The sequence below is a fragment of the Dipodomys spectabilis genome, unplaced genomic scaffold, assembly GCF_019054845.1.
Source record: "Dipodomys spectabilis isolate Male_0828 unplaced genomic scaffold, ASM1905484v1 ptg000163l, whole genome shotgun sequence".
Taxonomy (NCBI): Eukaryota; Metazoa; Chordata; class Mammalia; order Rodentia; family Heteromyidae; genus Dipodomys; species Dipodomys spectabilis.
The window spans coordinates 11695347-11720539 of NW_024870840.1; the positions used below are offsets into that span (position 1 = coordinate 11695347).

The 25193-nt window shown below is 38.8% G+C and overlaps 1 protein-coding gene across 4 annotated transcripts; it reads left to right on the forward strand.

Moving 5' to 3' along the window:
* The first annotated feature begins 357 nt into the window (after window positions 1–357).
* Actr6 (actin related protein 6) lies at window positions 358–21285 on the forward strand. Of its 4 annotated transcripts, XM_042693026.1 has the most exons (11): window positions 358–490; window positions 2728–2845; window positions 3582–3650; window positions 5290–5413; window positions 7187–7322; window positions 7421–7477; window positions 8523–8621; window positions 8703–8781; window positions 14992–15163; window positions 17529–17667; window positions 21120–21285. In XM_042693026.1, exons 1-11 carry the CDS (start codon window positions 423–425, stop codon window positions 21247–21249), a joined length of 1191 nt encoding a protein of 396 aa, XP_042548960.1. In that variant the 5' UTR covers window positions 358–422; the 3' UTR covers window positions 21250–21285. The 4 variants fall into 4 exon arrangements, with proteins under 4 accessions (XP_042548960.1, XP_042548961.1, XP_042548963.1 ...); XM_042693027.1 differs by lacking the exon at window positions 2728–2845 and having other exon boundaries at window positions 376–490; window positions 3582–3664; XM_042693029.1 differs by lacking the exon at window positions 2728–2845 and having other exon boundaries at window positions 460–490.
* The last annotated feature ends 3908 nt before the right edge of the window (window positions 21286–25193 follow it).

Here is a 25193-nt window from a genome sequence, read left to right on the forward strand (position 1 = left end):
AGGTTAGAAAACGAGGTGGGAGACATCTCACATCCAATTCCAAGCTGCATACGGTTCTGCTCTTTATTTCTTCAAAAAACATCACTGTTTGAACGATACACTTCGAAGACGCACACAGAGAGAAGGAACTTGCTGGCCTAATCTGCACAACAAAGAAAACGAAATGGGAAGACAATGTATTTAGCAGTTTCTCCTCTTCTGGAGTCTTTCTCCATCGTCCAAACACGGTTTGACTTGGAAACAGCAGACCCCAGCTGACAACCTTCCAGACTCTGCCGCCTCGGCTTCCGGCGTCCTCTGTTGCTATGGTAACCGGAAGCGCGCGCTCTAGCTCCGCCTCCCCGGGGGTGGGGGGAAACCATAGAGTACCGGAAAGGGATTGAGCAGACAGGTCGGAAAGAGACTGATCCCATTGCACCGAAATGACGACTTTAGTGTTGGATAACGGAGCCTACAACGCCAAAATCGGTTACAGCCATGAAAATGTGTCGTAAGTGTTAACCTTCTCGGAAGGACAAGGCGTTGTATGCCAGGGGCTACGCTTTGTCTACGGACTTCCGTGTGTTGCAAACGCCCCCGTGTGGCCCCCAGCCGGGCTGGTGGGACGCTCGGGTTGGAGCTGCGTAGTCGGTTGTCATGCTTGAGCTAGAATGGATGGTGCTTTTTAGTTTCCGAGGCTGCGCGGCTTTGCAAGTGAGATCTATGTTTTATTTCGTAACGAGAAACAAATACGCAATTAGGCTTCTGGTCTCCTTTGTCAGGAAGCAGAAAGTTCAAGATCCTTCAGAACACGTGGGCATTATTCTGGGTGTCTAAGCATTTTCTGCAAGGCGATTATAGGTCTCATTGGATCTTTTTTGGTCGGTTGTGGGGCCTGGGCACTGCCCCTCAGCTCTTCAGCTCAAGGCTAGCACTCTACCACTTGAGCCACAGCGCCACTTCCAGCTTTTTCTGCTTATGTGGTGCTGAAGAATCGAACACAGGGCCTCATGCATGCAAGGCAAGCACTCTACCACTGAACCACCTTCCCAGCCCTCACTGGATCTTCAAAAGGTTCTGTGATCCACAATAGTCTAAAAGCCATTGTCTCAGGGTTTACAGACTTTTTAGGATTTGATCACTGATCTGGTTGATGAGGTTAACTAAACAGAAACTACTGCAGTGGTTTCCATAAGAAGTAGAACATCCGTGTTTGAATAAATAACTGATTTTTGTAGACAATTTATACATTAGGTTTTTTTTAAGGATACAAGCTAAATAATAAGCAGTAGCAAATTGGTTAAGTACATTAATGTGAAACTGAGATTGGCAACCATGTAGCTTCTTTAATTTGTAGAGTTCTACTGCCCGGCTACACCTCCAGCTCTTTTTGTTGTTGTCTATGCTGCCCTCCTGACTTAGCTTCTCAAAAAGCTGATTGCAGGTCCCTGCTTATGGAGTTTGTACAAATTATGTCCTCAAAGAATATTTAAACATGTAAAGAAACTCAATAGTATAGTAAGTGAAATAAACAAAAACACTTTTGTTATCCCAACATATGATAATGGCTCTAATTTGTCTTCCCACCTAGCTTGTAAACTCATAGTGGGTGGTAACAATATTTAAAAGTAGTTCAAGCCAGGGGCTGGTGGCTCATGCCTGTAATCCTAGCTACTGAGGAAGCTGAGATCTGAGGATCTCGGTTCAAAGCCAGCCCAGGCAGAAAAGTCCCTGAGACTCTTATCTCCAGTTATTCACCAGAAAACTGGAAGTGGTGCTGTGGCTCAAGCAGTAGAGCATTCGCCTTGAGCTGAAGAGTGCAGGGATAGTGCCCACACCCAGAGTTCAAGCCCTACAACCGACCAAAAAAAAAAAAAGTAGTTCGATTTCCTGTATCCTAATGCCATTCTAGTTCTTTAAAATCTTTGGCTTCATGCAACTTAATTTTATGCCAGAAGTTTGAACTTGTGGATATTTTTTTTATCAGAATGGCACAAAGAATTTTCACATTAAGACTAGGACCTGGCATTAAGTCTGAAATTGCAAAACTAGTACCCACCTCTAAGGATTTCTTAAAAATTATTTGAGAGCTGGGTGCCAGTGGCTCACGCCTATAATCCTAGCTACTCAGGAGGCTGAGATCTGATAATCTCGGTTCAAAACCTGCCCCAACAGAAAAGTCTGTGAGACTCTTTATCTCTAATTGACCACCAGAAAACTGGAATTGGCACTTTGGCTCAAGTGTTAGAGTGCTTACCTTAAGCTGAAGAGCTGAGAGACAATGCCCAGTCCCAGAGTTCAAGCCCCATGACCGACAAAAACAAAAAAAAAAAATTATTTGAGAGAAACAGAGTCCAATATAGAACCTGTTCAATTAAAGACATATTTTCTTTTTCTTTTTTTTTTTTTGGGTCTGGTCGTGGGGCCTGAAGTCTGAACTCTGGGCCTGGGTGCTGTCCCTCAGCTCTTCAGTGCAAGGCTAGTGCTCTACCACTTGAGCCACAGCACCACTTCCGGCTTTTTTCTTTTTGCTTATGTGGTGCTGAGGAATCGAACCCAGGGTCTCAGGCATGCAAGGCAAGCGCTCTACCACTGAGCCACCTTCCCAGCCCCATTTTCTATTTATTTAAAGGCAAAATGAGAATAATTAGTTTTGTATATACTAATCTTTTAGCATTAGTGATTAAGTGATGGTAATTTTGAGAACTAAATATTTAAGTGATAATTGTCTTGTTTCTTTGTTTCCAGGGTTATTCCTAATTGTCAGTTCAGGTCAAAAACTGCACGTCTTAAAACTTTTACTGCTAACCAGATAGATGAAATAAAAGACCCCTCAGGACTGTTTTATATCCTTCCTTTTCAAAAGGTATTATATATACATAATACATATATCATGTAGCATTATAAACCTGATTTGATGACAATTTGTGTATGTGTCTGTGTGTGCCAGTCCTGAGATGAACTCAGGGCCTAGGTGCTGTCCCTGAGCTTTTCTGCCCAAGGCTAGTGCTCTACCATTTGCGCTTCAGCTTAATTCAGGCTTTTTGGTGGTTAATTGGAGATAAAAGTCACATGGACTTTTCTGCCCAATCTTACTTTGAACTGTAATACTCAAGTCTCAGCCTCCTGAGTAGCTAGGATTATAGGTATCAGCTACTGGTTCCTAGCTTTGAAGACACTTTTTAATATTGCATATTAGGAAAATATTTTTAGCTCTCTAAAAATAATTGACTTAAAAATTAACTAATATCTAACTAAAGCCTAAAATTGAAATTATATCGTCATGTAAAAATAAATGACCATGCTGGTGGCTCACGCCTATAATCCTAGCTACTCAAGAGGCTGAGATCTGAGGATCGCAGTTCAAAGCCAGTCTGGGCAGAAAAGTCCCTGAGATCTCTTGTCTCCAATAAACCATCAGAAAACTGGGAGTGGTGCAGTGGCTCAAGTGGTAGAGTCCTCACCTTGAGCTGAAGAGCTCAGAAACAGCACCCAGGCCCAGAGTTCAAGCCCTATGATTGACAAAAAAAAAAAAAAAAATTTTTGATTGTTAAAAACTTTTCAAATAATTATGATGAATATGTTTACTTATCAAATTTTAGGGCTATTTGGTGAATTGGGATGTTCAGCGACAAGTATGGGATTACCTTTTTGGAAAAGAAATGTATCAGGTAAGAAATTAAGAGTATGTATTCAAAGGTGTCTATTTCTGTGTAATTCAAATGAAATATTGGAATTTATACTTTTAGAGTTATAAAACTATCAACATTATCAGTACATATTTTAAGTCACAAATATAGTTTTGCCTAGGCTTGATATTCTAAATAATAAATGAAAATGAAAAAAATTTCCATGTTAGACATTAAGTTGAATATACGAGGCTGAGATCTGAGGATCACGGTTCAAAGCTAGCCTGGGCAGAAAAGTCTGTGGAACTTATCTCCAACTAATCACAAAAAGCCAGAAGTAGAGCTGTGGCTCAAATGGTAGAGCCCTAGTCTTGAGCACAAAAGCTCAAGGACAGTGCTCAGGCCCGGAGTTCAAGCCCTAGGACTGGCAAAACAAAAACTATAGGTTGAGTAGGGAATAGTCTGTACTGCAATTTTAGTTCAGATTTCTACTCCAGTCCCTCTGTTAGGTGCTAAGGTTCAAACTCAGGGCCTTCTACATACTAGGCAAGAACTCTACCTCTGAGCTACATCCCTAAATTATTATTAGACAGGTTTACTATATCATTTAATTTTCAGAGTAAAATAGTTTGGCTCACATACTCGAATATGTAGATGTTGTAGAAAATTTTTTGCTTTTAGTTTCTATAGTGTGTCTAGATTTACACTGAAAGAATTTTCAAATTTTAATACATTTCAAGAATGTGGAGAGTGCTATTCTCCAGCTATACAAATTGCTTAGAAAAGCTCAAGGAACAGAAGGTAGCCCCAAATGCTGTCATGAAGTAGGCCAACAACATGATAATCTCCTGTTTGAGAAAGGGTCTATTAAGTTAGGCTTTGGGCAAGGACATTTAAACCCAAAAGAGACCTCAGCTACTTGTCAAATGGCCCTATTACAGTGACAGAAGGCTCTCCTCAGTTAGTGCCTGAAAGTGTGTCTTATGATGAACCAGTTTACCTATGCTTTGGACTGCCCACTACTACTTGACTTCTTAAGCTGTCCTCTAAATCAGAAACAAAGCAGACGTACTGGCCTGGGCCAAGAAGACGGCTGCTTGCAAAGAGAATGTCCCCACAAAATGAGTCTGGTGCAGGTAGTATAGGAGGACTGCTGGTGAAGAGTCTCTTTCAAAGGCAGACTTATACCACCATCTTTCACACAAGTTATCTTGGAGGACAAAGGAGCTCTGGCTCAGCTGGTGGAAAGTATCAGGACTAGTTATGTGGACATGATGATTTTCACTATCACTTGGAAGCAGGGTTCAAAATAAGAATGGCTACACTGTAGTTTGTTACTTTTGCATAATTAATCTTTAACAACTTGACAGTTCCATTTATTACTGCTATCATTAAGAGAGAGAGGTTTGCATTATTAGTTGAGTGATTAGATTTTGTAGTATACACTCTTGAGTTCAAATCCTATGTCTACCCTAAGTAGCTATAGGATGTACGTAATTTAATCAACTTTTCTATGCCTCAATTCGGTCATATATTAATGAGAATAATAATCAGTAGGATTGTTGTGAGAAGTAATTTTGTGAGTATACACGTATGTATATACATATTGTGTTGAGATATATATTATATATGCATATATAATTACAAATTAGAAAACTTTTGTTTTTCTTTTCTCCTGTAGGTTGATTTTTTAGATACGAATATTATTATCACAGAACCATATTTTAACTTCACTTCAATTCAAGAATCAATGAATGAAATTCTATTTGAAGAATACCAATTCCAAGCAGTATTAAGAGTAAATGGTGAATTAAAGTTTTCATTGAAATTGAATTTTGTGAATATGGATATTAATATGAATGGGGTGAAGAAACGTGAAATCCCACATACTACAAAACATGGAATTTTAAAACTAGATCCTTAGATATGATATAATCAGACTTAATCAGTTTTTTTTTTTACTGATATTTCTCTCAAATGAAGTTACTAGCCACATATTTCTAATCTCTGAAAGATTTTTCTAAACTAGTTATCTTTCTGTTAATGAAAAGCTTGCCATTTTTCCTTCTTTTTTTTTTTTTTGTCAATTGTGGGGCTTCAACTCTGGGCCCGGGCACAGTCCCTCTGCTCTTCCACTCAAGGCTAGTGCTCTATCACTTGAGCCACAGTACCACTTCTGTCTTCTGGTGGTTAGTTGGAGATAAGAGTCTTATGGACTTTCCTGCCCCAGTTGGCTTTGAACCTCAATCCTGAGATCTCAGTCTCCTGAGTAGCTAGGATTATAGGCATGAGCCACTGGCACCTGGTGCCATTATTATTTCAAATAAGGTGAACCACTTTTGTCTGCCAATGTAAGTGAAAAGAATCTTAATATCTAGAAGCAAGTATATTAAAGGGAATTATTGTATTACCTGATCAGGTACACTGAAAGTCTTTAATTAGCTTACAGAATTTAAGTCATGTAGACTTAAACAGTTAAAAGGATAATCTCCAGAAGTGTTGTCAGCCAGTGGAGATTTTGGTCCCAGGAAATGTTTGACGGTGCTGTAGACATTACCTAATTGGTAGAGTACTACTGGTATTGAATAGATGCAGGTTATAGATGATAAAGGAGTTAGCTGACCCAAAGTGTTTTGTGGATCCAAGGTGGAAAAACCCTGCTCCAAAGATACTGCTTTGATTATTTACCTTTACTTGCCCATGGTGCAGTTTCCCACAGAAACAAACATAACAGGGGCTGGGAAGGTGGCTCAGCGGTAGAGTCCTTGCCTTGTATGCATGAGGCCCTGGGTTCGATTCCTCAGCACCACATAAGCTAAAAGAAAAAAGCCAGAAGTGGTGCTGTGGCTCAAGTGGTAGAGCGCTAGCCTTGAGCTGAAGAGCTGAGGGACAGCGCCCAGGCCCAGGGTTCAGGTCCCACGACCGGACCCAAAAAAAAAAAAAAGAAACAACAAACCCCACATGTATATGCTTATATACATACACAATTACAAGTTTTAGAACGCATCAACTGTATAGAGTTTGTGTGTGTGTGTGTGTGTGTGTGTGTGTGTGTGTGTGTGTGTGTGTGTGTGTGTGTGTGTGTACTGGGGCTTGAACTTAGGTTCTTGTCCTCTCAGCTTTTTCCTTCATGTCTAGCACTCTACCACTTGAGCCATACCTCTACTGGCTTTTTGATGGTTAGCTGAAAGTAAGAGTCTCTTAGCTTTGTCTGCTCAGGCTGTCTTAAAACTTCAGTCCTCATATCTCAGCCTCCTGAGTATCTAGTATTCAAGGTGTAAGCCTCTAGTGCCTGGCTTATCTAGAGTGTAGAATAGAGTCTGGCATGTAAATGCTCAGTAATTAACAACTGCATTATGCTAAAAAATTTACATTTAAAAAAACTGATCACAATTTTTTATGTTTACCAGATAAATGTGACTTAATTTTTTTAAACTTATAGAGATCTTGTGAGATTTGTGAACATAACTTTTTGTTTTGTTTTTGCGCTTGCCTTAGTTTGCTGCTTGTCTATAAGTTAGTGGTATACATTTACTTAATGTTGCTAATATTTTTAAAATGTTTGTAATTCTTAATAGCTGGGGCTCTCAGCGCACATCGATATTTCCGAGATAATCCTTCAGAATTATGTTGCATCATTGTAGACAGTGGGTATTCCTTTACACATATAGTTCCTTACTGTAGAAGTAAAAAGAAAAAAGAAGCAATTATTCGGTGAGTTGCATTTAATTTTCATATTATTTCTTAATTCATATAATTTCTTAGGGTGAATTGTGTGAAAACTGAACTAAGATTGAATTCTCCCCTTATAGGATAAATGTGGGAGGTAAACTCTTAACCAACCATCTGAAGGAGATCATATCTTACAGGTATTCCTTGGCTTTGATTCTTTGTAAGCGTAGGGGGTTGAGAATGAACTTTACATATCAAAAACAAAGATAACAAAACAAAAAGCAAAACAGAAATCCAAACAAACTGTTCCTCTTATTCAGCTGCACCCCCAAGACAAGACTAACTGTCCTTTATCCCAAACCTTTCCTAAAATCTAGTACTCACTAGATAGGTGTTCTTGAAATTTGTGTTGTTGCTGTTGGTCATGGGGCTTGAACTCAGGGCTTGCAAAATGTCCCTGAGCTTTTTTCGCTCAAGGTTAGCACTCTACCACTTTAAGCCATAGCACCACTTCCAGTTTTCTGGTGTTTAATTGGAGATAAGAGTCTCATGGACTTTCCTACGTGGGCTGGCTTTGAACAGTGATCCTCAGATCTCAGGTTCCTGAGTAGCTAGAATTACACATGTGATCCACCAGTGCTTGGGTTTATTTCCAATTTCTTTATCTAAAAATAAACTAATAACTTCCTTTCAAGGAATAATGTGCAGATTAAGTATACACTAGAGTATTTTTATAAAATTAAGAGTATTTTAGGTATGGAATGTAGCACAATGGTGAAGCACTTGTTTAGCAAGTAGTGTCCTGGGTTTGATCCCCACTAACAAAAAGGAAGAGACAAAATAAAATACAATTAAATGTATTTTTACAGCTGGGCGCCGGTGGCTCACGCCTGTCATCCTAGCTACTCAGGAGGCTGAGATCTGAGGATCTCGGTTCAAAGCTAGCCCAGGCAGGAAAGTCCGTGCGACTCTTATCTCCAATAAACCACTAGAAAACCAGAAGTAGTGCTGTGGCTCAAGCGGTAGAGCGCTCGACTTGAGCTGAAGAGTGCGAGGACAGCACCCAGGCTCAGAGTTCAAGTCCCATGACCAAAAAAAAAAAGTATGTTACACATTCAAGAATGTAATATTTCAAAAACCAGTTACTTGGAAATATAATTCCAAGAAAATATTTTAAATGACCATTATAAGTTATATTCAAATTTTTTCCATTTCATATTTTATAATTTCTATTTCCTGTAGGCAGTTACATGTTATGGATGAAACACATGTGATTAATCAGGTGAAAGAAGATGTATGCTATGTGTCTCAGGATTTTTACAGAGACATGGATATCGCAAAGTATGTATAATTGTAATATTGACTTTGGGTGATATTGCATATAATTGAAATAGTTTATAAATTTTTTTTTTTGTCTTATAGGTTAAAAGGAGAAGATAATACAGTAATGATAGACTATGTTTTACCTGATTTCAGTACAATTAAAAAGGGCTTCTGTAAGGTAATTTTTGAAAAACCTCTTTAAGTGACTACCTCAATCAGAATTGAAAAGCATTTGTCATCTAGCTGGAGTTGACAGGCCTAACCCAATTGTGATTGACTGCCTTCCTGGTGGCCATTTCACAAGATAAAAGTATGTAAGTTTGACTAATAGGTTTCTTACTAAATTTATTTAGACAAAGAACTATTAGCCAAATCACAGCACATGAGATAAATATTGGAGATAAATAAGATTGTTACCTATATCATGACTCAGCCTTTTCTGTTTACTTAAGAATTATTTTAAATCCAGGTGTTTTTCCTGTTGTGAAAATGGTTGACAAAGCTGACCCAGGACTGAATGTTAGTCATGTTTAGCCTGATGGAATGAGCATGTCAATTGTAAAGGGCAAAATCTAATGCACTCAGTGTTGAGAAACAGCTTCTCTTGTATTTCAAAATTAAGTAATTCTGTTTTGTCTTTGACCAGCTCAGGTAAAGACAGGTCTGTGTTTAATGAATACAAAGTTTGCCATCTACTTACTGCCTTGATGAAAACTGTTGGAAGGTTAAAAAATGTTTCATCAGAAATGTAAGGGAGTTGAATGCCAGTGGCTCATGCCACTAGTTACTCTGGAAGCTGAGATTTGAGTATCATAGTTCAAAGCCAACCAGGCAGGAAAGTTCATGAGACTTTTAACTCCAATGAATGCTGGAATTGGAGCTGTGGCTCAAGTGGTAGAGCTCAAGCTTTGAGCACAAAAGCTACAGTGCCCCGGCTCTGACTTCAAACTGTAGTGACAGGGAAACAAACAAACAAAAAGAAATATAAAGAGACATATGATACTACTTATTACACTATACCATAGAATGGTAAAAATCTGAGAACAGTCTACATATCCAGTTATAGAAAGAAATTTTTAAAAATTCATTTATGTAAGAAAATAATTGTGAAAATGAAATACAGGTACATGACCACATAGATAAATCCCAGAAACATGATTTAGAAGCCATAGGTACTTTGATTCTATAAAGAATTATTATGTTAATTAGGAATACATTCATGAAATTAAAGTGGAAGACTTATAAATGGTAACACTAAATGAAGAAAGGGAATCTTGTTTTTTTAAAGTGTATTAAGCTGATAGATACTTGTGTTTTATGTAATTATACTTAGTATGTCTGTTCAAACCCAAGTAACTGCAAAAATAACAAGACAGTGGCTTAATGTTCATGAGTTAATTTAAGATTTATACTTCATTCACAGTCCATGTTTGAACTCATGTATGAAAGTTAGCATTTTGCATTTGGAAGACTAATTCTAAAATGTGTTTTTTGAGTTTAGTACTTCACTATGTGCATTGTTAGGTGTTATTCAGTAACTTCAACAAGAGCTAAGTATGAATTTAGAAAAACAATATTATATAACCTGAAAAAATATTTGAGAGGCTTTATATTTAGGTTATTGTTAGAATTCAGATTTTGATTATTTACTCAAATATTTTTAGCTATTCAAATTGGTATACTTCTTAGTGACTCAGAAAGTAGAGGCAGAAAGGTCATGAGTTAGAGCCAAGCATGGGCAAAGTTAGAAAGGTGCTGTCACAAAACAAAATATAAAACAGAAGATCTGCCGGGCGCTGGTGGCTCATGCCTGTAATCCTAGCTACTTGGGAGGCTGAGATCTTAAGATCCTGGTTCAAAGCCAGATCGGTCAGGAAAAGTCCGAGAGACCCTTATCTCCAATAAACCGCTAGGAAACCAGAAGTGGCGCTGTGGCTTATGCGGTAGAGCACTCACCTTGAGCTGAAGAGCGCAGGGACAGCGCCCACGACTGACAAAAACAAACAAACAAACAAACAAAGAATAGAAGATCTGAGGTATGTCTCATGTGATAGTCTTCTGTCATGGGAGAGGGTTTGAGTTCAATCCCCAGTTCTGCCAAAAAAATGAATGCACAAGGCAAGTAGACACACATGTCTGTGTCTATCCACATGTCACACATAGACTGGTGTATAGATATGCATTATATGTACTTTATATAATGTGTACATATATACACATATAAATGTACGTTATATATTATAAGATATATTAATTTTGGGGAAACTTTGCAGCCTTGATTTTTTATTGGCAATAGTAAGAACAATAGCAATAAAATAATAAGGTCTATAATATCGTTGTAGATTATAACTGATGCCGGGTGCCGGTGGCTCACACCTGTAATCCTAGTTACTCAGGAGGCTGAGATCTGAGGATCGTGGTTCTAAGCCAGCCAGCCGGGGCAGGAAAGTCCGTGAAACTCTTATCTCCAATAAACCACCAGAAAACCGGAAGTGGCGCTGTAGCTTAAGTGGTAGAGCGCTTGGCTTGAGCTGAAGAGCTGAGGGACAGCGCCCAGGCCCAGAGTTCAGGCCCCATGACCGACAAAAAAAAAAAAAAAAAGAAATTCCATGATAATGTCTTATCAGAAAGCTGATGTCTACAAAATTTGTCTGACCTAAATTGAGAATATTACAGTAATCATTAATGATTATTATCACTGCAGAAATGTTACAACAACTGGTTTTTTTTTTTTTTTTTTTTTGGGTCCAGTTGTGGGGCCTAAACTCTGGGCCTGGGTGCTGTCCCTCAGCTCTTCAGCTCAAGGTTAGCGCTCTACCACTTGAGCCACAGCGCCACTTCCGGCTTTTTTCTTTTTGCTTATGTGGTGCTGAGGAATCGAACCCAGGGCCTCAGGCATGCAAGGCAAGCGCTCTACCACTGAGCCACTTTCCCAGCCCCAATTGGTCATTTCTTTAGTGGTACTAAAAGTAGATTGATGAAGACTATTCAGTAGCTACAGACTACATCAACTAAAATAACTTTAACAGCCCTTACAAATTCCTTTGTCCATGTCTGTAAAAGAGCAAAAGAACTTTTTGGGATTATACTTTTAAAAACAATACATACCTGGGTATGGTGGTACAAGCCTGTAATCCCAGCATATGGGAGACAGAAGCAGGTGAATCATAAATTTGAGGCTGTTGAAGTCTACATAGCAAGCCCCTGTCTCAAAACACAAAGCAAAAAAGTCTTTCAACAAAACCCTACCTGTTATATACCAGGTTACACATTAACACTTAATGGCTTCAATGCTGCCCTTTAAAAAGGACATCTAGTGCTACCTCTTCACTCATTAGATATTTGATCCCTCTTTGTAAATCAGGGCTATAGATAAGCTAGTGGTTTTTTGTTTGTATGTTTGTTTGTTTTTTTTGTTAGTGCTGGGGCTTGGACTCTAGGCCTGGGTGCTGTCCCTGAGTTCTTCAGCTCAAGGCTAATGCTCTACCACTTGAGCCACAGAACCACTTCTGGTTTTCTGGTGGTTTATTGGAGATAAGAGTCTCATGGAGCTGGGAAGGTGGGAAGCAGTGGTAGAGTGTTTGCCTTGCATGCATGAGGCCCTGGCACCACATAAGCAGAAAAAGTCGGAAGTGGCACTTTGGCTCAATTGGTAGAGTACTAGCCTTGAGCTGAAGAGCTAAAGGACAGTGCCCAGTCCCAGGGTCCAGGCCCCACAACTGAAAAAAAAAAAAAAAAGTCTTACAGACTTTCCTGCCTGGGTTGGCTTTGAACTGAGATCCTCAGGTCTCAGCCTCCTGAGTAGCTACGATTACAGCCACCAGTGCCTGGCTAAGCTTGTGTTTTATCAACAGAAATTCCCCAAGTTTGTATATGTCTCATGTTGTTTTTCAGTATTAACAAAATAAGTTATATCCTTTATGCATTTGTATATTTATAGGAAATATCCTTCATAAGAAGGAAGACTACACTCTTTGTGAAGAATAATATTCTTGATCGAGGTTCAAAGCTGGCCCAAGCAGCAATGTCTTTGAGACTCTTATCTCCAACTAACCACCAGAAAACTGGAAGTGGCGCAGTGGCTCAAGTGGTAGAGTGCTTGCCTTGAGCTGAAGAGCTCAGGGACAGCACCCAGGCCCAGAGTTCAAGACCCACAGCTGACAAAAAAAAAAAAAAAAAAAAAAAAAAAAAATATATATATATATATATATATATATATATATATATATATAATCTTTGTGTTACTATAGTAATAGTTTAATTGGACTAAAAGAAATTTATAGTATACCTTATTCTTCCTAGAATATTGTGAAATTTCCAGGAATTCTTTATTTGTGTGTGCCAGTCCTAGGACTTGAACTCAAGAAGGGTCTGGGCACTGTCTGTGAGCTATTGCTCTACCACTTGAGCCACAGTTCCACTTAAACCATTTTTGGTGGTTAATTGGAGATAAGTTCACAGACTCATACTTCCTGCCAAGGCTTGCTTGAAACCTTGATACTCAGATCTCAGCCTTTGAGTAGGTAGGATTATAGTTGTGAGCCACCAGTGCCTGGCTCCAAGAAATTTTTTTGGTGCCAGTCCTGGGGCTTGAACCAGGGCCTAGGTTCTGTCCCTGAGTTTCTTTTGTTTTGTGGGTCATAGTGCTTGAACTCTGGGCCTGGGTGCTGTCTCTGAGCTCTTTTTGCTCAAAGCTAGTGCTCTACCACCTTGAGCCACAGCAACACTTCCGGTTTTTGAGAATTGATTGGAGGCAAGAGTCTCATGGGGACTTTTCTGTCCAGGCTGGCTTCAAACCACAATCCTCAGATCTCAGCCTCCTGATTACCTAGGATTACAGGTGTGAGCCACCAGCACCCAGCTTTCCAGAAAAAAAAATAAGAATAATGTTATGAACACAAACTTTCCACATTATAGAAATCTGAATCATTCAATCTGAAGTTTAGAATGACACTATAAGGGGAGGGATATTTCCTGTGTATATTGGGTGACTATATGGATTACCTTGGTGAGCCCAGTGAAGTCATTAAGGAAAGGAAAATGGGCCCATTTTACAGGACCATGTGAGAATTCAGTAGCCCAATGTTTGTAACATTCCTAATACACATTGGTTGTGTGCCATTCAAGAATTTGTTGAATACATGCTTGTATACCTCATACTTTGATGGAGAATAACATAGGTTGTGGAGAACAGTATAGGGTGATAGCAGAGATATGAGGGTTTGTATTTGGGATTCAGGGGAAAAAAGTCTGATGAAGCTGAAATCCAAACAAGAATGGGTAACTATGTTAAGGGCCCAATAATATCCTTCATATACCTTAATCTTTTTTATTTATTTATTTGTTGGCAGTACTTAGGTTCAATGCAGGGCCTTAGGTTTGATAGGCTGGCATTCTATCCCTTGAGCCATGCCTTTAGCCCTGCTTTTTGCTGATTATTTCATTGATGGAGGTTAATGTGCTTTTCTGATGGGGCTTGCCTCAATCCTCCATCTCTGTATCTCAGCCTCCTGAGTACTAGGATTACAGGCATGAGTCACCAGTGCTGGGTCTTATATATTACTCTATTTATTTGTGTGTGTGTGTGTGTGTGTGTGTGCTTTTTTGCACAGGGCTAGTATTCTACCACTTTAGCCACAGCATCACTTCTAGCTTTTTAGTGGTTAATTAGTCTCTTGGGTTTATCTACTTAATTAGGCTGGCTTCAAATCTCAATCCTGAAATCTCAGCTTCTGATGAGCTACTAGTACCTGTCTTACATTACTCTTAATAACTTATCTTTTTATATGTTATATATACTATATAATACAGTTTATCTTTATGCCTCAGCTAACTTGGACTGTGAATTTCCTATTTTTGTCCATACTGGCTTGGAACTGTAACATGACTGTTATCTAAGCTATGTGTAAGAGAAGCACCAATGGGAGGCTTACAGTCCAGTGTAGCCTGTCTGGAAAACAGCCTATTCAAAAAGAAGATAAATGGGTGGCTCAGGTGGTAGAACTCCTGCCTAATAAACGCAAGGTTCTGAGTTCAGCCCCCAAGACTGCAAAAAAAGTTTGGAATTAAAGCTGCTAGATTATCTTTTGGGGGATACTCACATTAGCATAAGTAAGAGTTGAGTGATTTTGGCAGTGGGAGAGACCGTGTTTTTCTACCTTTGGGAATCCTGAGATTTCCAAGAAAATGGTACAGGAAGTGGAGCTGTGGCTCAAAGTTGTAGAGCACTAGCCTTGAGCAAAAGACTTGAGAAAGCTTCCAGGCCCTGAGTTCAAGCCCCACGACTGCCAAAAAAAGAAAAGAAAAGAAAATGGTTATTAGTATTAATTATGTACTGATAGTAATTGTTAGTTATGTGAACATGTAGCTTAAACCTTTTTTCTTTAAGCCAAGGGAAGAGATGGTGTTGAGTGGAAAATACAAGTCTGGGGAACAGATTCTTCGTCTGGCCAATGAGAGATTTGCTGTTCCAGAAATACTATTTAATCCTTCTGATATTGGCATTCAAGAAATGGGAATTCCAGAAGCTATCGTCTATTCAATTCAAAACTTACCGGAAGGTACCTCAGTAATTAGAGTAAAATATTGAAGAATAATTTTTAAAAACTAAAATCCTACGAACACTATTTCTTCTAAAACCATTGCAGGAAATAGCAGATAACAGTAGATTTCCAAATCTCATGTTTTGTCCTATATTTTGAAAATCTCTTCATGGTTTGTTTAAACATAAAGAAATATATCTTGGATTATATTCAGTTTAAGAGTTAGTTGTTTGAGACAGGGCCTTTTTTTTTCTTTGCTTGTATTGGGGCTTGAACTCAGGGCCCTTTATCACTCATAGCTGGTGCTCTGTCATTTGAACCATGCCTTTAGTTCTGGCTTTTTGCTGGTTAGTTGGAGATGACAGTCTATCTCATGGATATATCTGTGCAGGCTGGCTTTGAACTTCAGTTCTCAACTTTCAGCTTCCTAAGTAGCTAGGATTATATATACAGTATATACATATATATACAGTATGTATATATACATTTTTTTCAGGCTTTTCTGACTGGGTTTTGCCTCAGTCCTCCATCTCTGTATCTTAGGAGTACTAGGATTACAGGCATATATATATAGGTATATATACACATATATCCTACACACACACACACACACACACATACACACACACAAGCGCGCGTGCGCACGCACACACATAATTTCTACCATGTGCCTTTTGAGGCAGTGTCTTTGTGTGCAGTCCAGGCTGGCCTTGAACTCATGATCCTCCTGCCTCAACTGCCAGCTAGAATTACAGATGTATACCACAAGACTCAGCAAAAACTTTTAACCCAAAGTAGAAATTTATAGTTTAACAATTTAATGTTTCTCAGCAATTGATGGGACTGATTTCGCCTTGTGGTTGTATTTGGGACAGCATACAAAACTAACTACATAAGACTTGAGTATGGTGCTTGAAGTGACCACTTCTGAGTTATCTTGAAGCACAATTTAAATAAATAATGTCCTAGGGCTTTTAGAGTACTTTTTTTATGTTCTCTTTCTAGTTTGTATGAAATAACTTAAGAAATCTAACATATCCAATGTGCTTTCCTTTCATTAAAACAACCAATAAGAATAAAAAAAATCAAGTCACATAATGCTATTAACATTTTACAAATATTTTCATATTAATTTCACATTTGACATAAAGTTACAGCATGATATACCCAACATTTTATCCTACACTGGTTTAATGTTATGTTTCAGAGTCAATGCTGATAAAAGGAAACTATTTTGAACAGAAGTATGAGGTGGGCTGGCCAGTACTTTTGAAGTTCTGGTGGTCTCCTGTGGTGCTCTGTCGATTCTGCATGTGTGTGCTTGTACTAGGGTTTGACTGTAGGGCCTGGGTGCTGTCCCTAAGCTTTTTTTGCTCAAGATTAGCACTGTACCACTTGAGCCACAGCTCTACTTTTGGCTTTTTCCTGTTTTATTGGAGATTAGAATCCCCTAGACTTTCATGCTTGGACTGGCTTCTAACTGTGATCCTCAGATCTCAGCCTCCTAAATAGCTAGAACTATAGGCATCAGCCACAGTTCCCAGTTGTTCTATAGACTTTCAGTACTGGTTAGCTTTATGTTTCTTAACGTTTGCTGTCATGTAACTTTAATAATTATTTGCAACATGCTTTCTTTAAAGGTTATTAGTGATGATGATTGTTTTTGTGCTTTCCTTTATGGTAATTATTTGCAATGAATTTATCTGTTTTAGGAAGGTAACAGAGTTTGGACTGGCATGTTTAAAATGCTATGAAAATCTATTCTGGAGGATCAAGGTTCCTGGCCACCTTGGGTAGAGTTCATAACACCCCATCTCAGCCAATTGAAAAAGCTAGGCATGGTAGTGCATGCCTGTCATCCCAGTTGTGCAGGAAGCAAAAATAAGACCATGGTCCAGGCCAGCGTTAAAATGAGACCCTATTGGAAAAATAATAAAGGCAAAAAGAGTTGGGAGCATATTTTATGTAGTAGACACTGCTTGCCACACACACAGCTTTGAATCCAAACTCCAGTACCACCAAATAAAGACCTTTTTAATTTTTACAGTATATAGTCTCAGCTATAATAAAACTACTCTATTCTAGGGAAGATGGATTATAAATAACTGAAATATCTGCTGTTGAATGTTTCTCATTTATTTGTAGCTTATATGTGCATATAATAAGTAGCTAGTAGTTTACTTACCTTAGTTTTTTCTTCCAAAGATCTGTAAGTTCATGTTTTATTGTACTTAATATCTAAGTATAAGTAACTTCATTACGTCTTAATTGTATGACTTCCCACCAGTAATGATGTTCTCTAAACCTTTAACCAGAAAGTCTTTTGAGAAAGATAATTTTTTTTCTAATCCCTTTTTCCTTTTTCTCCTTTTTTCTCTTAAAGAAATGCAGCCACATTTTTTTAAGAACATTGTTTTGACGGGAGGAAATTCCCTTTTCCCAGGATTTAGAGATCGGGTTTACTCAGAAGTTCGATGTCTCACTCCAACAGACTATGATGTTTCTGTAGTGCTGCCTGAAAAGTAAGTGTTGGTTTATATGGGAGAAAATCATGGAAGCTATCTTATAAATACAGTAGCCTGTAGAAAAACTTGAGTTAAAGCCTGCTGGTTTAAAGCAAATGATGAACCTTATGTTCCATGAGTTAATATAGGATGAAATGTGAAGTACCAGCAACAATATTTGGTATATAATGAGTAATCAATTAACATAAGATTAGTTCCCTGTAGTAAATCAGTCCTTGTTTCTAAGAGATGTAAAAAAATTATTGTAGGGCTAGGAAGGTGGCTCAGTGGTAGAGCGCATGCCTTGCATGCCAGAGGCCCTGGGTTCCATTCCTCAGCACCACATAAGCAAAAAGAAAAAAGCCAGAAGTGGTGCTGTGGCTCAAGTGGTAGAGCGCTAGCCTTGAGCTGAAGAGCTGAGGGACAGCGCCCAGGCTCAGAGTTCAGGCCCCATGACCGGACCCAAAAAAAAAAAAAAATTATTGTAAAGGTGATGTGCAGAGGAGTTACAGTTACGTAAGTCAGGTATTGAGTACATTTCTTTCTGGACAGTGTCACCCTCTCCCTCATTTTCTCCCCGTTTCTTTGCTCCCGACCCCCCAGGTTGTATAGTTCACTTCCAACATGGTGTCTAATGAATAGCACTGCTGAATTCGTTCACCCTTTGTCTCACCATTTCTGTGCTTCTCCTTCTCCCCAAATCAAGTGTACTTACAAGACAAAAGGTACAACAATAAAAACAGCAACAGAAGGGGAAAGACAGAAAAAAAAATAGAAAACCCACAAAAAAAAAAGACCTTTTGTTTCCATTTCTTGGAGTTCACTTCAGTGTTTAATTTTATATGATGATAAGCACATAGCTATTGAGCCCTTGTGATCTTCTCCTAAGGATATCCTCCTTTGGTCTCATTGTATGAATGGTTAGAGTCCTGTTTTTTGTTTTTTTTTTGTTGGTCATGTGGCTTGAGCTCTGGGCCTGGGCGCTGTCCCCCAGTTCTTCAGCTCAAGGCTAGTGTTCTACCACTTGAGCCACAGCACAACATCTGGTTTTCTGGTAGTTAATTGGAGATAAGAGTCTCATAGACAAGGCTGAGAAGATGGCTCAGTGGTAGAGTGCTTGCCTTGCATGCATGAGGCCCTGGGTTCGATTCCTCAGCACCACAGAAAGCAGAAAAAGTTGGAAGTGGCTCTGTGGCTCAAGTGGTAGAGTGCTAGCCTTGAGCTGAAGAGCTGAGGGACAGTGCCCAGGCCCAGAGTTCAGGCCCCACAACTGGCAATAAATAAATAAATAAATAAATAAAAGTCTCATGGACTTTGTTACCCAGGCTGGCTTTGAACTGTGATCCTCAGATCTCAGTCTCCTGAGTAGTTAGGATTACAGATGTGAGCCACCAGCACCCACCTAATGACCTTTTTTAAAATTCAGAACTATTTTATATTGGGCTTGTGGGCATGGTCAGGCAGTAGAGCACTTGCCTAGGATGCAGAAAGCCATAGGTTCATTCCCCACTGTTATAAAACTTTCATCTACCTTCTATCCAATTTATGAGAAAAACAAAGATACTATCATTGTCATGTTAGAAGCAAATAAAAAGATTAAGTTGGATTTTAGAGTTGTAAGGACTTACAGGTCATCCAAAAGTGCTTTTGCATTGTAAATAAGGTGTCATTCATTGCAGTGAGTTAACAGCAATGACCAGATTAAAACCCAGTTCTTTTACCTTGAGTGAAGAGTTCTTACCAAAAGATATGTCTAAATAATAAAATCCTGGCAGTCATGTCAGAATTGCAAACAAAACCCCATATATCTAACTCTAGTTAATTATAGAATTATACACTTAAAGTAGAATCATTCCTTCCTTCTCTCCCTCCCTCCCTTCCTTCCTTTCTTTTTAAGAGTGAACACTTGTATTAGCTCATAGTTTCAGTCCATGGTGGCATGGAGATACAGTTGACAACTCATGGCTGCTGGAAAGCAAAGAGAGCTAAAGCAGAATTTTAAATATAAGAATGATTTTTATTTTTTGGTCAGTCATGGGCCTTGAATTCAGGGCCTGGGCACTGAGCTCTTTTTGCTCAAGGCTATTGCTCTCCACTTTGAGCCACAGTGCCACTTCTGGTTTTTTGGTGGATAATTGGAGCTAAGAGTCTCATGGACTTTTCCTGCCTGGGCTGGCTTTGAACCACGATCCTCAGATCTCAGCCTTCTGAGTAGCTACAATTGCAGGCGTGAGCCACCAGCACCTGGCAGAAATAATTTTTTTTAAATTAGTAATGTTCAAAGCCGGGGACTGGTGGCTCACGCCTGTCATTCTAGCTACTCAGGAGGCTGAGATATGAGGATCACGGTTCAAAGTCAGCCCGGGCACGAAAGTCCATGTGACTCTTATCTCCAATAAAGCACTAGAAAACCAGAAGTGGCTCAAGTGGTAGAGTGCTCGCCTTGAGCTGAAGAGCACAAGGACAGCGCCCAAGCCCAGAGTTCAAGCCCCATGACCGTCCAAAAAAAAAAAAAGGCAGTAATGTTCATATGCTCTCTTTAGATAGGAAGCATATTGGGTTTTTGTCTTCCAGATACATATCACCAGCCAAAGGATTCACTGAAATAGCTTTAATATTCAATGTATTGATGGCAAATCCATTGCTCTAATATTTCTGTTGTTTTTTTCCTCTCAGAAAAAAGAATATATATAAAGTTATAAATGAAGCTATTTCATAAAAGGTTAGGCAATGAATTAAATATAAAGAAAACATTTAAACTGTTTTCTTTACCTTTTCAGATTTGAAACTGTTGGGGAAGAGGAACAATAGAAATACAATTGCATTATAAGAAAGTATAGCTTTGGTTGTAGATAGCTAAACCAAAGTAAATACTGTAGCTGATCTAGTCTTATTTATTGTCTATATCCTTCCATGTGGTTATCATGAGTTATTTTTGAAGTATTTCATTTATTAGAGGCAGTCAAATGTAGCAGGGAAAGCACAGACTGTGAACACAGTTCTGAGCTGAGTCCTAGTTCCAGACTTAACCTCTCTCAACATCATTCTCCTATATATAAAATTGGACGTGTAATAACTATGGGAGGTATGATAACTATCAGAGGTGTAATAACTTTTATGGTTTGCTGAGAGAATTGGATGATGAATCTGCCACCAACACAAGTTAAGCTCAATTATGATCCTGCTTTTAGGCATCTTGGTCTTGCATTCTTGTTTTTTATATTAGAAATAGAGCATCTATGAATTGGGAGACTAGAGGGGAACCCTCCCCCCGCCCATATCCCTCACTTTTTTGTAGTGGTGACTAAGATTCCTTTCGAGTTTACTTGTGTGAAACTCTTATTTCTATCTCTTCTCCAATATTCCTTCAAATTGGGTTGAATTTGCAACTTTTTAACTTCAGCTTCAGGCATTTCATTTGTTCTTCATGTATGTAAAATAATTTGTCCTTCATTTTACCTTATTTTTAGCCCTATTACTTACTCCTGGGAAGGTGGAAAATTGATATCAGAGAATGATGATTTTGAAGATATGGTGGTAACAAGAGAAGATTATGAAGAAAATGGACATAGCATCTGTGAAGAGAAGTTTGATATTTAAAAGACATTTCTAAATAAAAGCCTTGATTGATGGTAACTGAAAAGTTCTTTTTTTTCAGTCGTGGGGCTTGAACTCTGAGCCTGGGTGCTGCGCTCAGCTCTTCAGCTCAAGGCTAGCATTCTACCACTTGAACCACAGCACCACTTCTGGCTTTTTTCTGCTTATGTGGTATTGAGGAATCGAACTCAGGGCCTCATTTATGCAAGGCAAGCACTCTACCACTGAGCCAACTTCCCAGCCTGTCTCACAGTTCTTTTAAGGTTAAAGACCCGTGTTATTTTTTTTATCCTAAGATAAAGCCTTGGAACTCACATAAATACTTTGCTCCATGGATAATTTTTCAAAGTTTCTTAGGAAGGTTATAATAATAGACTTTAACTCAGATAGGTTATTATAGTGGACTTTAACTCAGCCCCCCCATTTTTTGGTGGGGAGCTAGACTATTACAACAATGCTTAGGCTATTTTGGAGAGTAGCCTGTTCTTCATAAGGTGAATGCAGTTTGATTCTTCATAGTTGAAAGCACAAACTATATCCTGCTCGGTTTTCCTTAGATGGTCGTTTTGTGTGATTGACTACAAACTGGCCAATGTATTTATAGGCTCATAGGATTCCTCTTTGTCTCTTAACACTTAAGTATCTTATTTAAAAGTTGTCATTCTTACGTTTGTGTAGTAAAGCTGGAAGGACTAATCTTAAGTATGTGTGTTTAATTTTTTACTTAGTGTATGTTTGAAAGAGTGGAATCTAAAATCAGTTCATTGAAGTTCTTCTGGCCACCATTGTTTTGGTGATCAGGAATGTAGTGTTTTGTATTAAAAATTATTCTATATGATCCACAATAAACATATGAAGATGTTAAAGGCTGTAGGTTTTTTGGGTATATGATCCACAATAAACATATGATCCTCAGTAAACATATGCAGATGCTAAAGGCTGTAAGTTTTTTGGGCTGGGGGTATAGCTGGTGCTAGTGAGCTTACTTAGTATGCTCAAGGCCCTGGGCTCAAGTGTTAGTACAAATGAATAAACAAACCACCAAAACTTTCCAGTTTAAAGAAAGTGTGGCGTTAGTGCATTAGTGGATGTATCAGGTACGCTTCTTGGATTGCAGATGTGACAGGCAGAAGAAATGGATTGAGCTCATGGACCTATAAGCATGGGAACCATCAAAACCAAAAGAGACACCTGCCCTGACCCAGTCCTGTAGACTACAGATTTTGCTCAAAGGGAGACTCAGGACTTTCCCTAAACTAGAACATTTGCAAGAAGAACCCAATACCAACTGTAACCTTTGCTTCATTACCATAGTAACATAGGCCACAAAGAGGGGAGACACTATTGTAGGCACATGTTTAGCCTAATGTAAAATGTCACATGCACCATAGAAGTCTCCCCCTTTTCCTTGGCATTCCTTTGGAGGAAGTTCATGTTTCTTTCTTTCCTTCCTTTTTTTCTTCTGTCCCCCTCTTCCTTTTTTTGCTTTGTGCCAGTACTGTGGCTTGAACTCAGGGCTTCATGCTTTTTCAAAAAGCTACGTAGTGCTCTTCCACTTGAGACACGGCCCTACTTCTGTTTGGTGGTTAATTGGAAATAAGAGTCTTCTGGATTTGTCTTCCTGGGGTAGCTTTGAACCCTCAGATCTCAGCCTCTTGAATAACTTAAGATTACAGGCATGAGCCACCAGCACCTGGCTCAAAATCCAGTTTTCTGCTTTAATCTGTGTATTGTGTTTGAAGCTAGGTTAACCAGTCATTAGTGAAATGTTTTCATCATAACACTTGTCTTAAGTAATTTGACAATGTGATTACATGGTCTGTATGTAAACAGTGGCTCTAAAATACAGTTAATCATGATTTCTTTTTCTTTTTTCTTTCTTTCGTCAGTTGTCAGCTTGAACTCAGGGCCTGGGCATTGTCCTTGAGCTCTTTTTTGCTCAAGGCTAGTGTTCTGCCACTTTCAGTTTTCTGGTAGATACGTGGTGATGAGTTTCATGGACTTTCCTGCCCTGGCTGGCTTTGAACCACAATCTTCAAATCTCAACCTCCTGAGGTTAGGGTTACAGGTGTGAGCCACCAGCACCCAGCATCATGATTCTCTTAAGATAGGTAAATACTTCTGTTCCAATTTTGGTTACGCTATAGACTATAACTCAGGTCTGGAGAAATAATTCCTTGGCTAATACTGTTACAGAGGGCACCTGTCGGTATTGAAGGTATTTTCTAGACAACTTTATTTTAGCTTGCAGGCTATCTTTAATTGCTTCTACTTGTCTAGCCACTTTCTTACCATGAAGCTGACCCCATTAATTCATTCTGTCATAAAAACTGAATGGTTGCTATATTCTAGATAGTGTTCTAGGTATCTAGAAAATGAGTTCTTGAATTTATAGTCTCAACAGACAGGACAATTACAATCTATTGGAAAGTAACAATCTTAGGTAGTGATAAGTGCCTAAAGAAAGCAGAAAGCAGGGCGAGAGGCTGAAGTGAAGAAAGCAATTACTTTAGGCAGTAAGGAGACTTCCATGTTTTGAAGGTAACATTTCAAGCAGAGGACTGCTCAAAAATCTGCTCAAGGAGTGAGCCATAGGAAGATTTGTTAGACAAGGTTTGTACAGATAGCTGGCAGGACCAGTAAGTCTTGTAACAAGAACAAGCTTAGCAAGTTTGAGAGTCCTTATGTAAATACTCCCAACTCAATCTTCCTGCAGAGCCCCTTTCCCTGCTTCCTGGCTTCACATGCCACTTCTCCAGCCCATGTCAAGTTTCTTATGCCATGGCCTGCTATGAAATTTGAACCATTTTTTTTTATAACCCTGAGGTTGAAAAAAATAAAAATACAAAAACATTTTTAACTTTTGTGTCATACAAACGAAAGAGGCAGATTCATTTAGGCAAGAGGAAAAAGTGAAGAATGGAGAAGCTGAATGGTAAGGAAGAAGAGGGAAGAAGAAATGTTCTATCTAAATTCTTAGAATCTAGGGCCCATCTTAGTATGTAAACTATGTAAGAATTTTTGTTAAGTGACTGAAAAGTTAAATGTTTGTATACTGTGAGCCCTAATCTCCAATTACTATATTTTCTGATGAAAAAGTTAAGGGTAGCATACCTAGGGACTGACTTACAAATGAGCTTTAAAATACATGTCAATTCAGAATTCATAATGGATAATTGCCTTTATTATATGTACTTACTATTAAATTTTTTGTTGTTGTTGGTCATGGGGCTTGAACTCAAGACCTGAGTGATGCCCCTGAGCTCTTTTGCTTAAGACCAGTGCAACACCACAGCTCTATTTCTGGATTATCTAGTGGTTAACTGGAGATAAGAGTCTCATGGCCTTTTCTGACTGGTCTGGCTTTGAACCAGAATCCTCAGAGCTCAGCCTCCTGAGTAAGATTATAGGTGTGAGCCAACAGCTCCCAGTCAATTTTTTTCTTAAGTATCAGAAACTTGTTACATGTTAGACCTGCTACAGAATTTGAGCTAAATATGACATGAGACAAAATGTTTATTTTTCATTTGTTATTTAGTTATATACATCCTGGAGCTTAAATTCAGAGCCTCAAGTTTTTTTTGCTCAGCTTTTGTTTCTCATGGCTGGTGTTCTACCATTTGAGCCACGACTACAGTTCCAGATTTTTGCTGGTTAGTTGATTTGTCTGCTGAGGCTGGCTTTAAACCATGATCTTCGGATCTCAGTCTCCTGAGTAGCTAAAATGATAGGTCTGAGCCACCTGTGCCCAGTAAGACAAAAATTTTAAATTAAGAAAGCAATGGAGCTAGCTACGTGGGAGCCTGGGATCTAAGGATACCAGTTCAAAGTCAGACCAGGAAGGGAAGTCCATGAGACTCTTAATTAACCATCAAAAAAGCCAGAAGTAGAGATATGGCTCAAGAAGAGTGCTAACCTTGAGCAAAAGAAGTCCATGGACAGTTCTT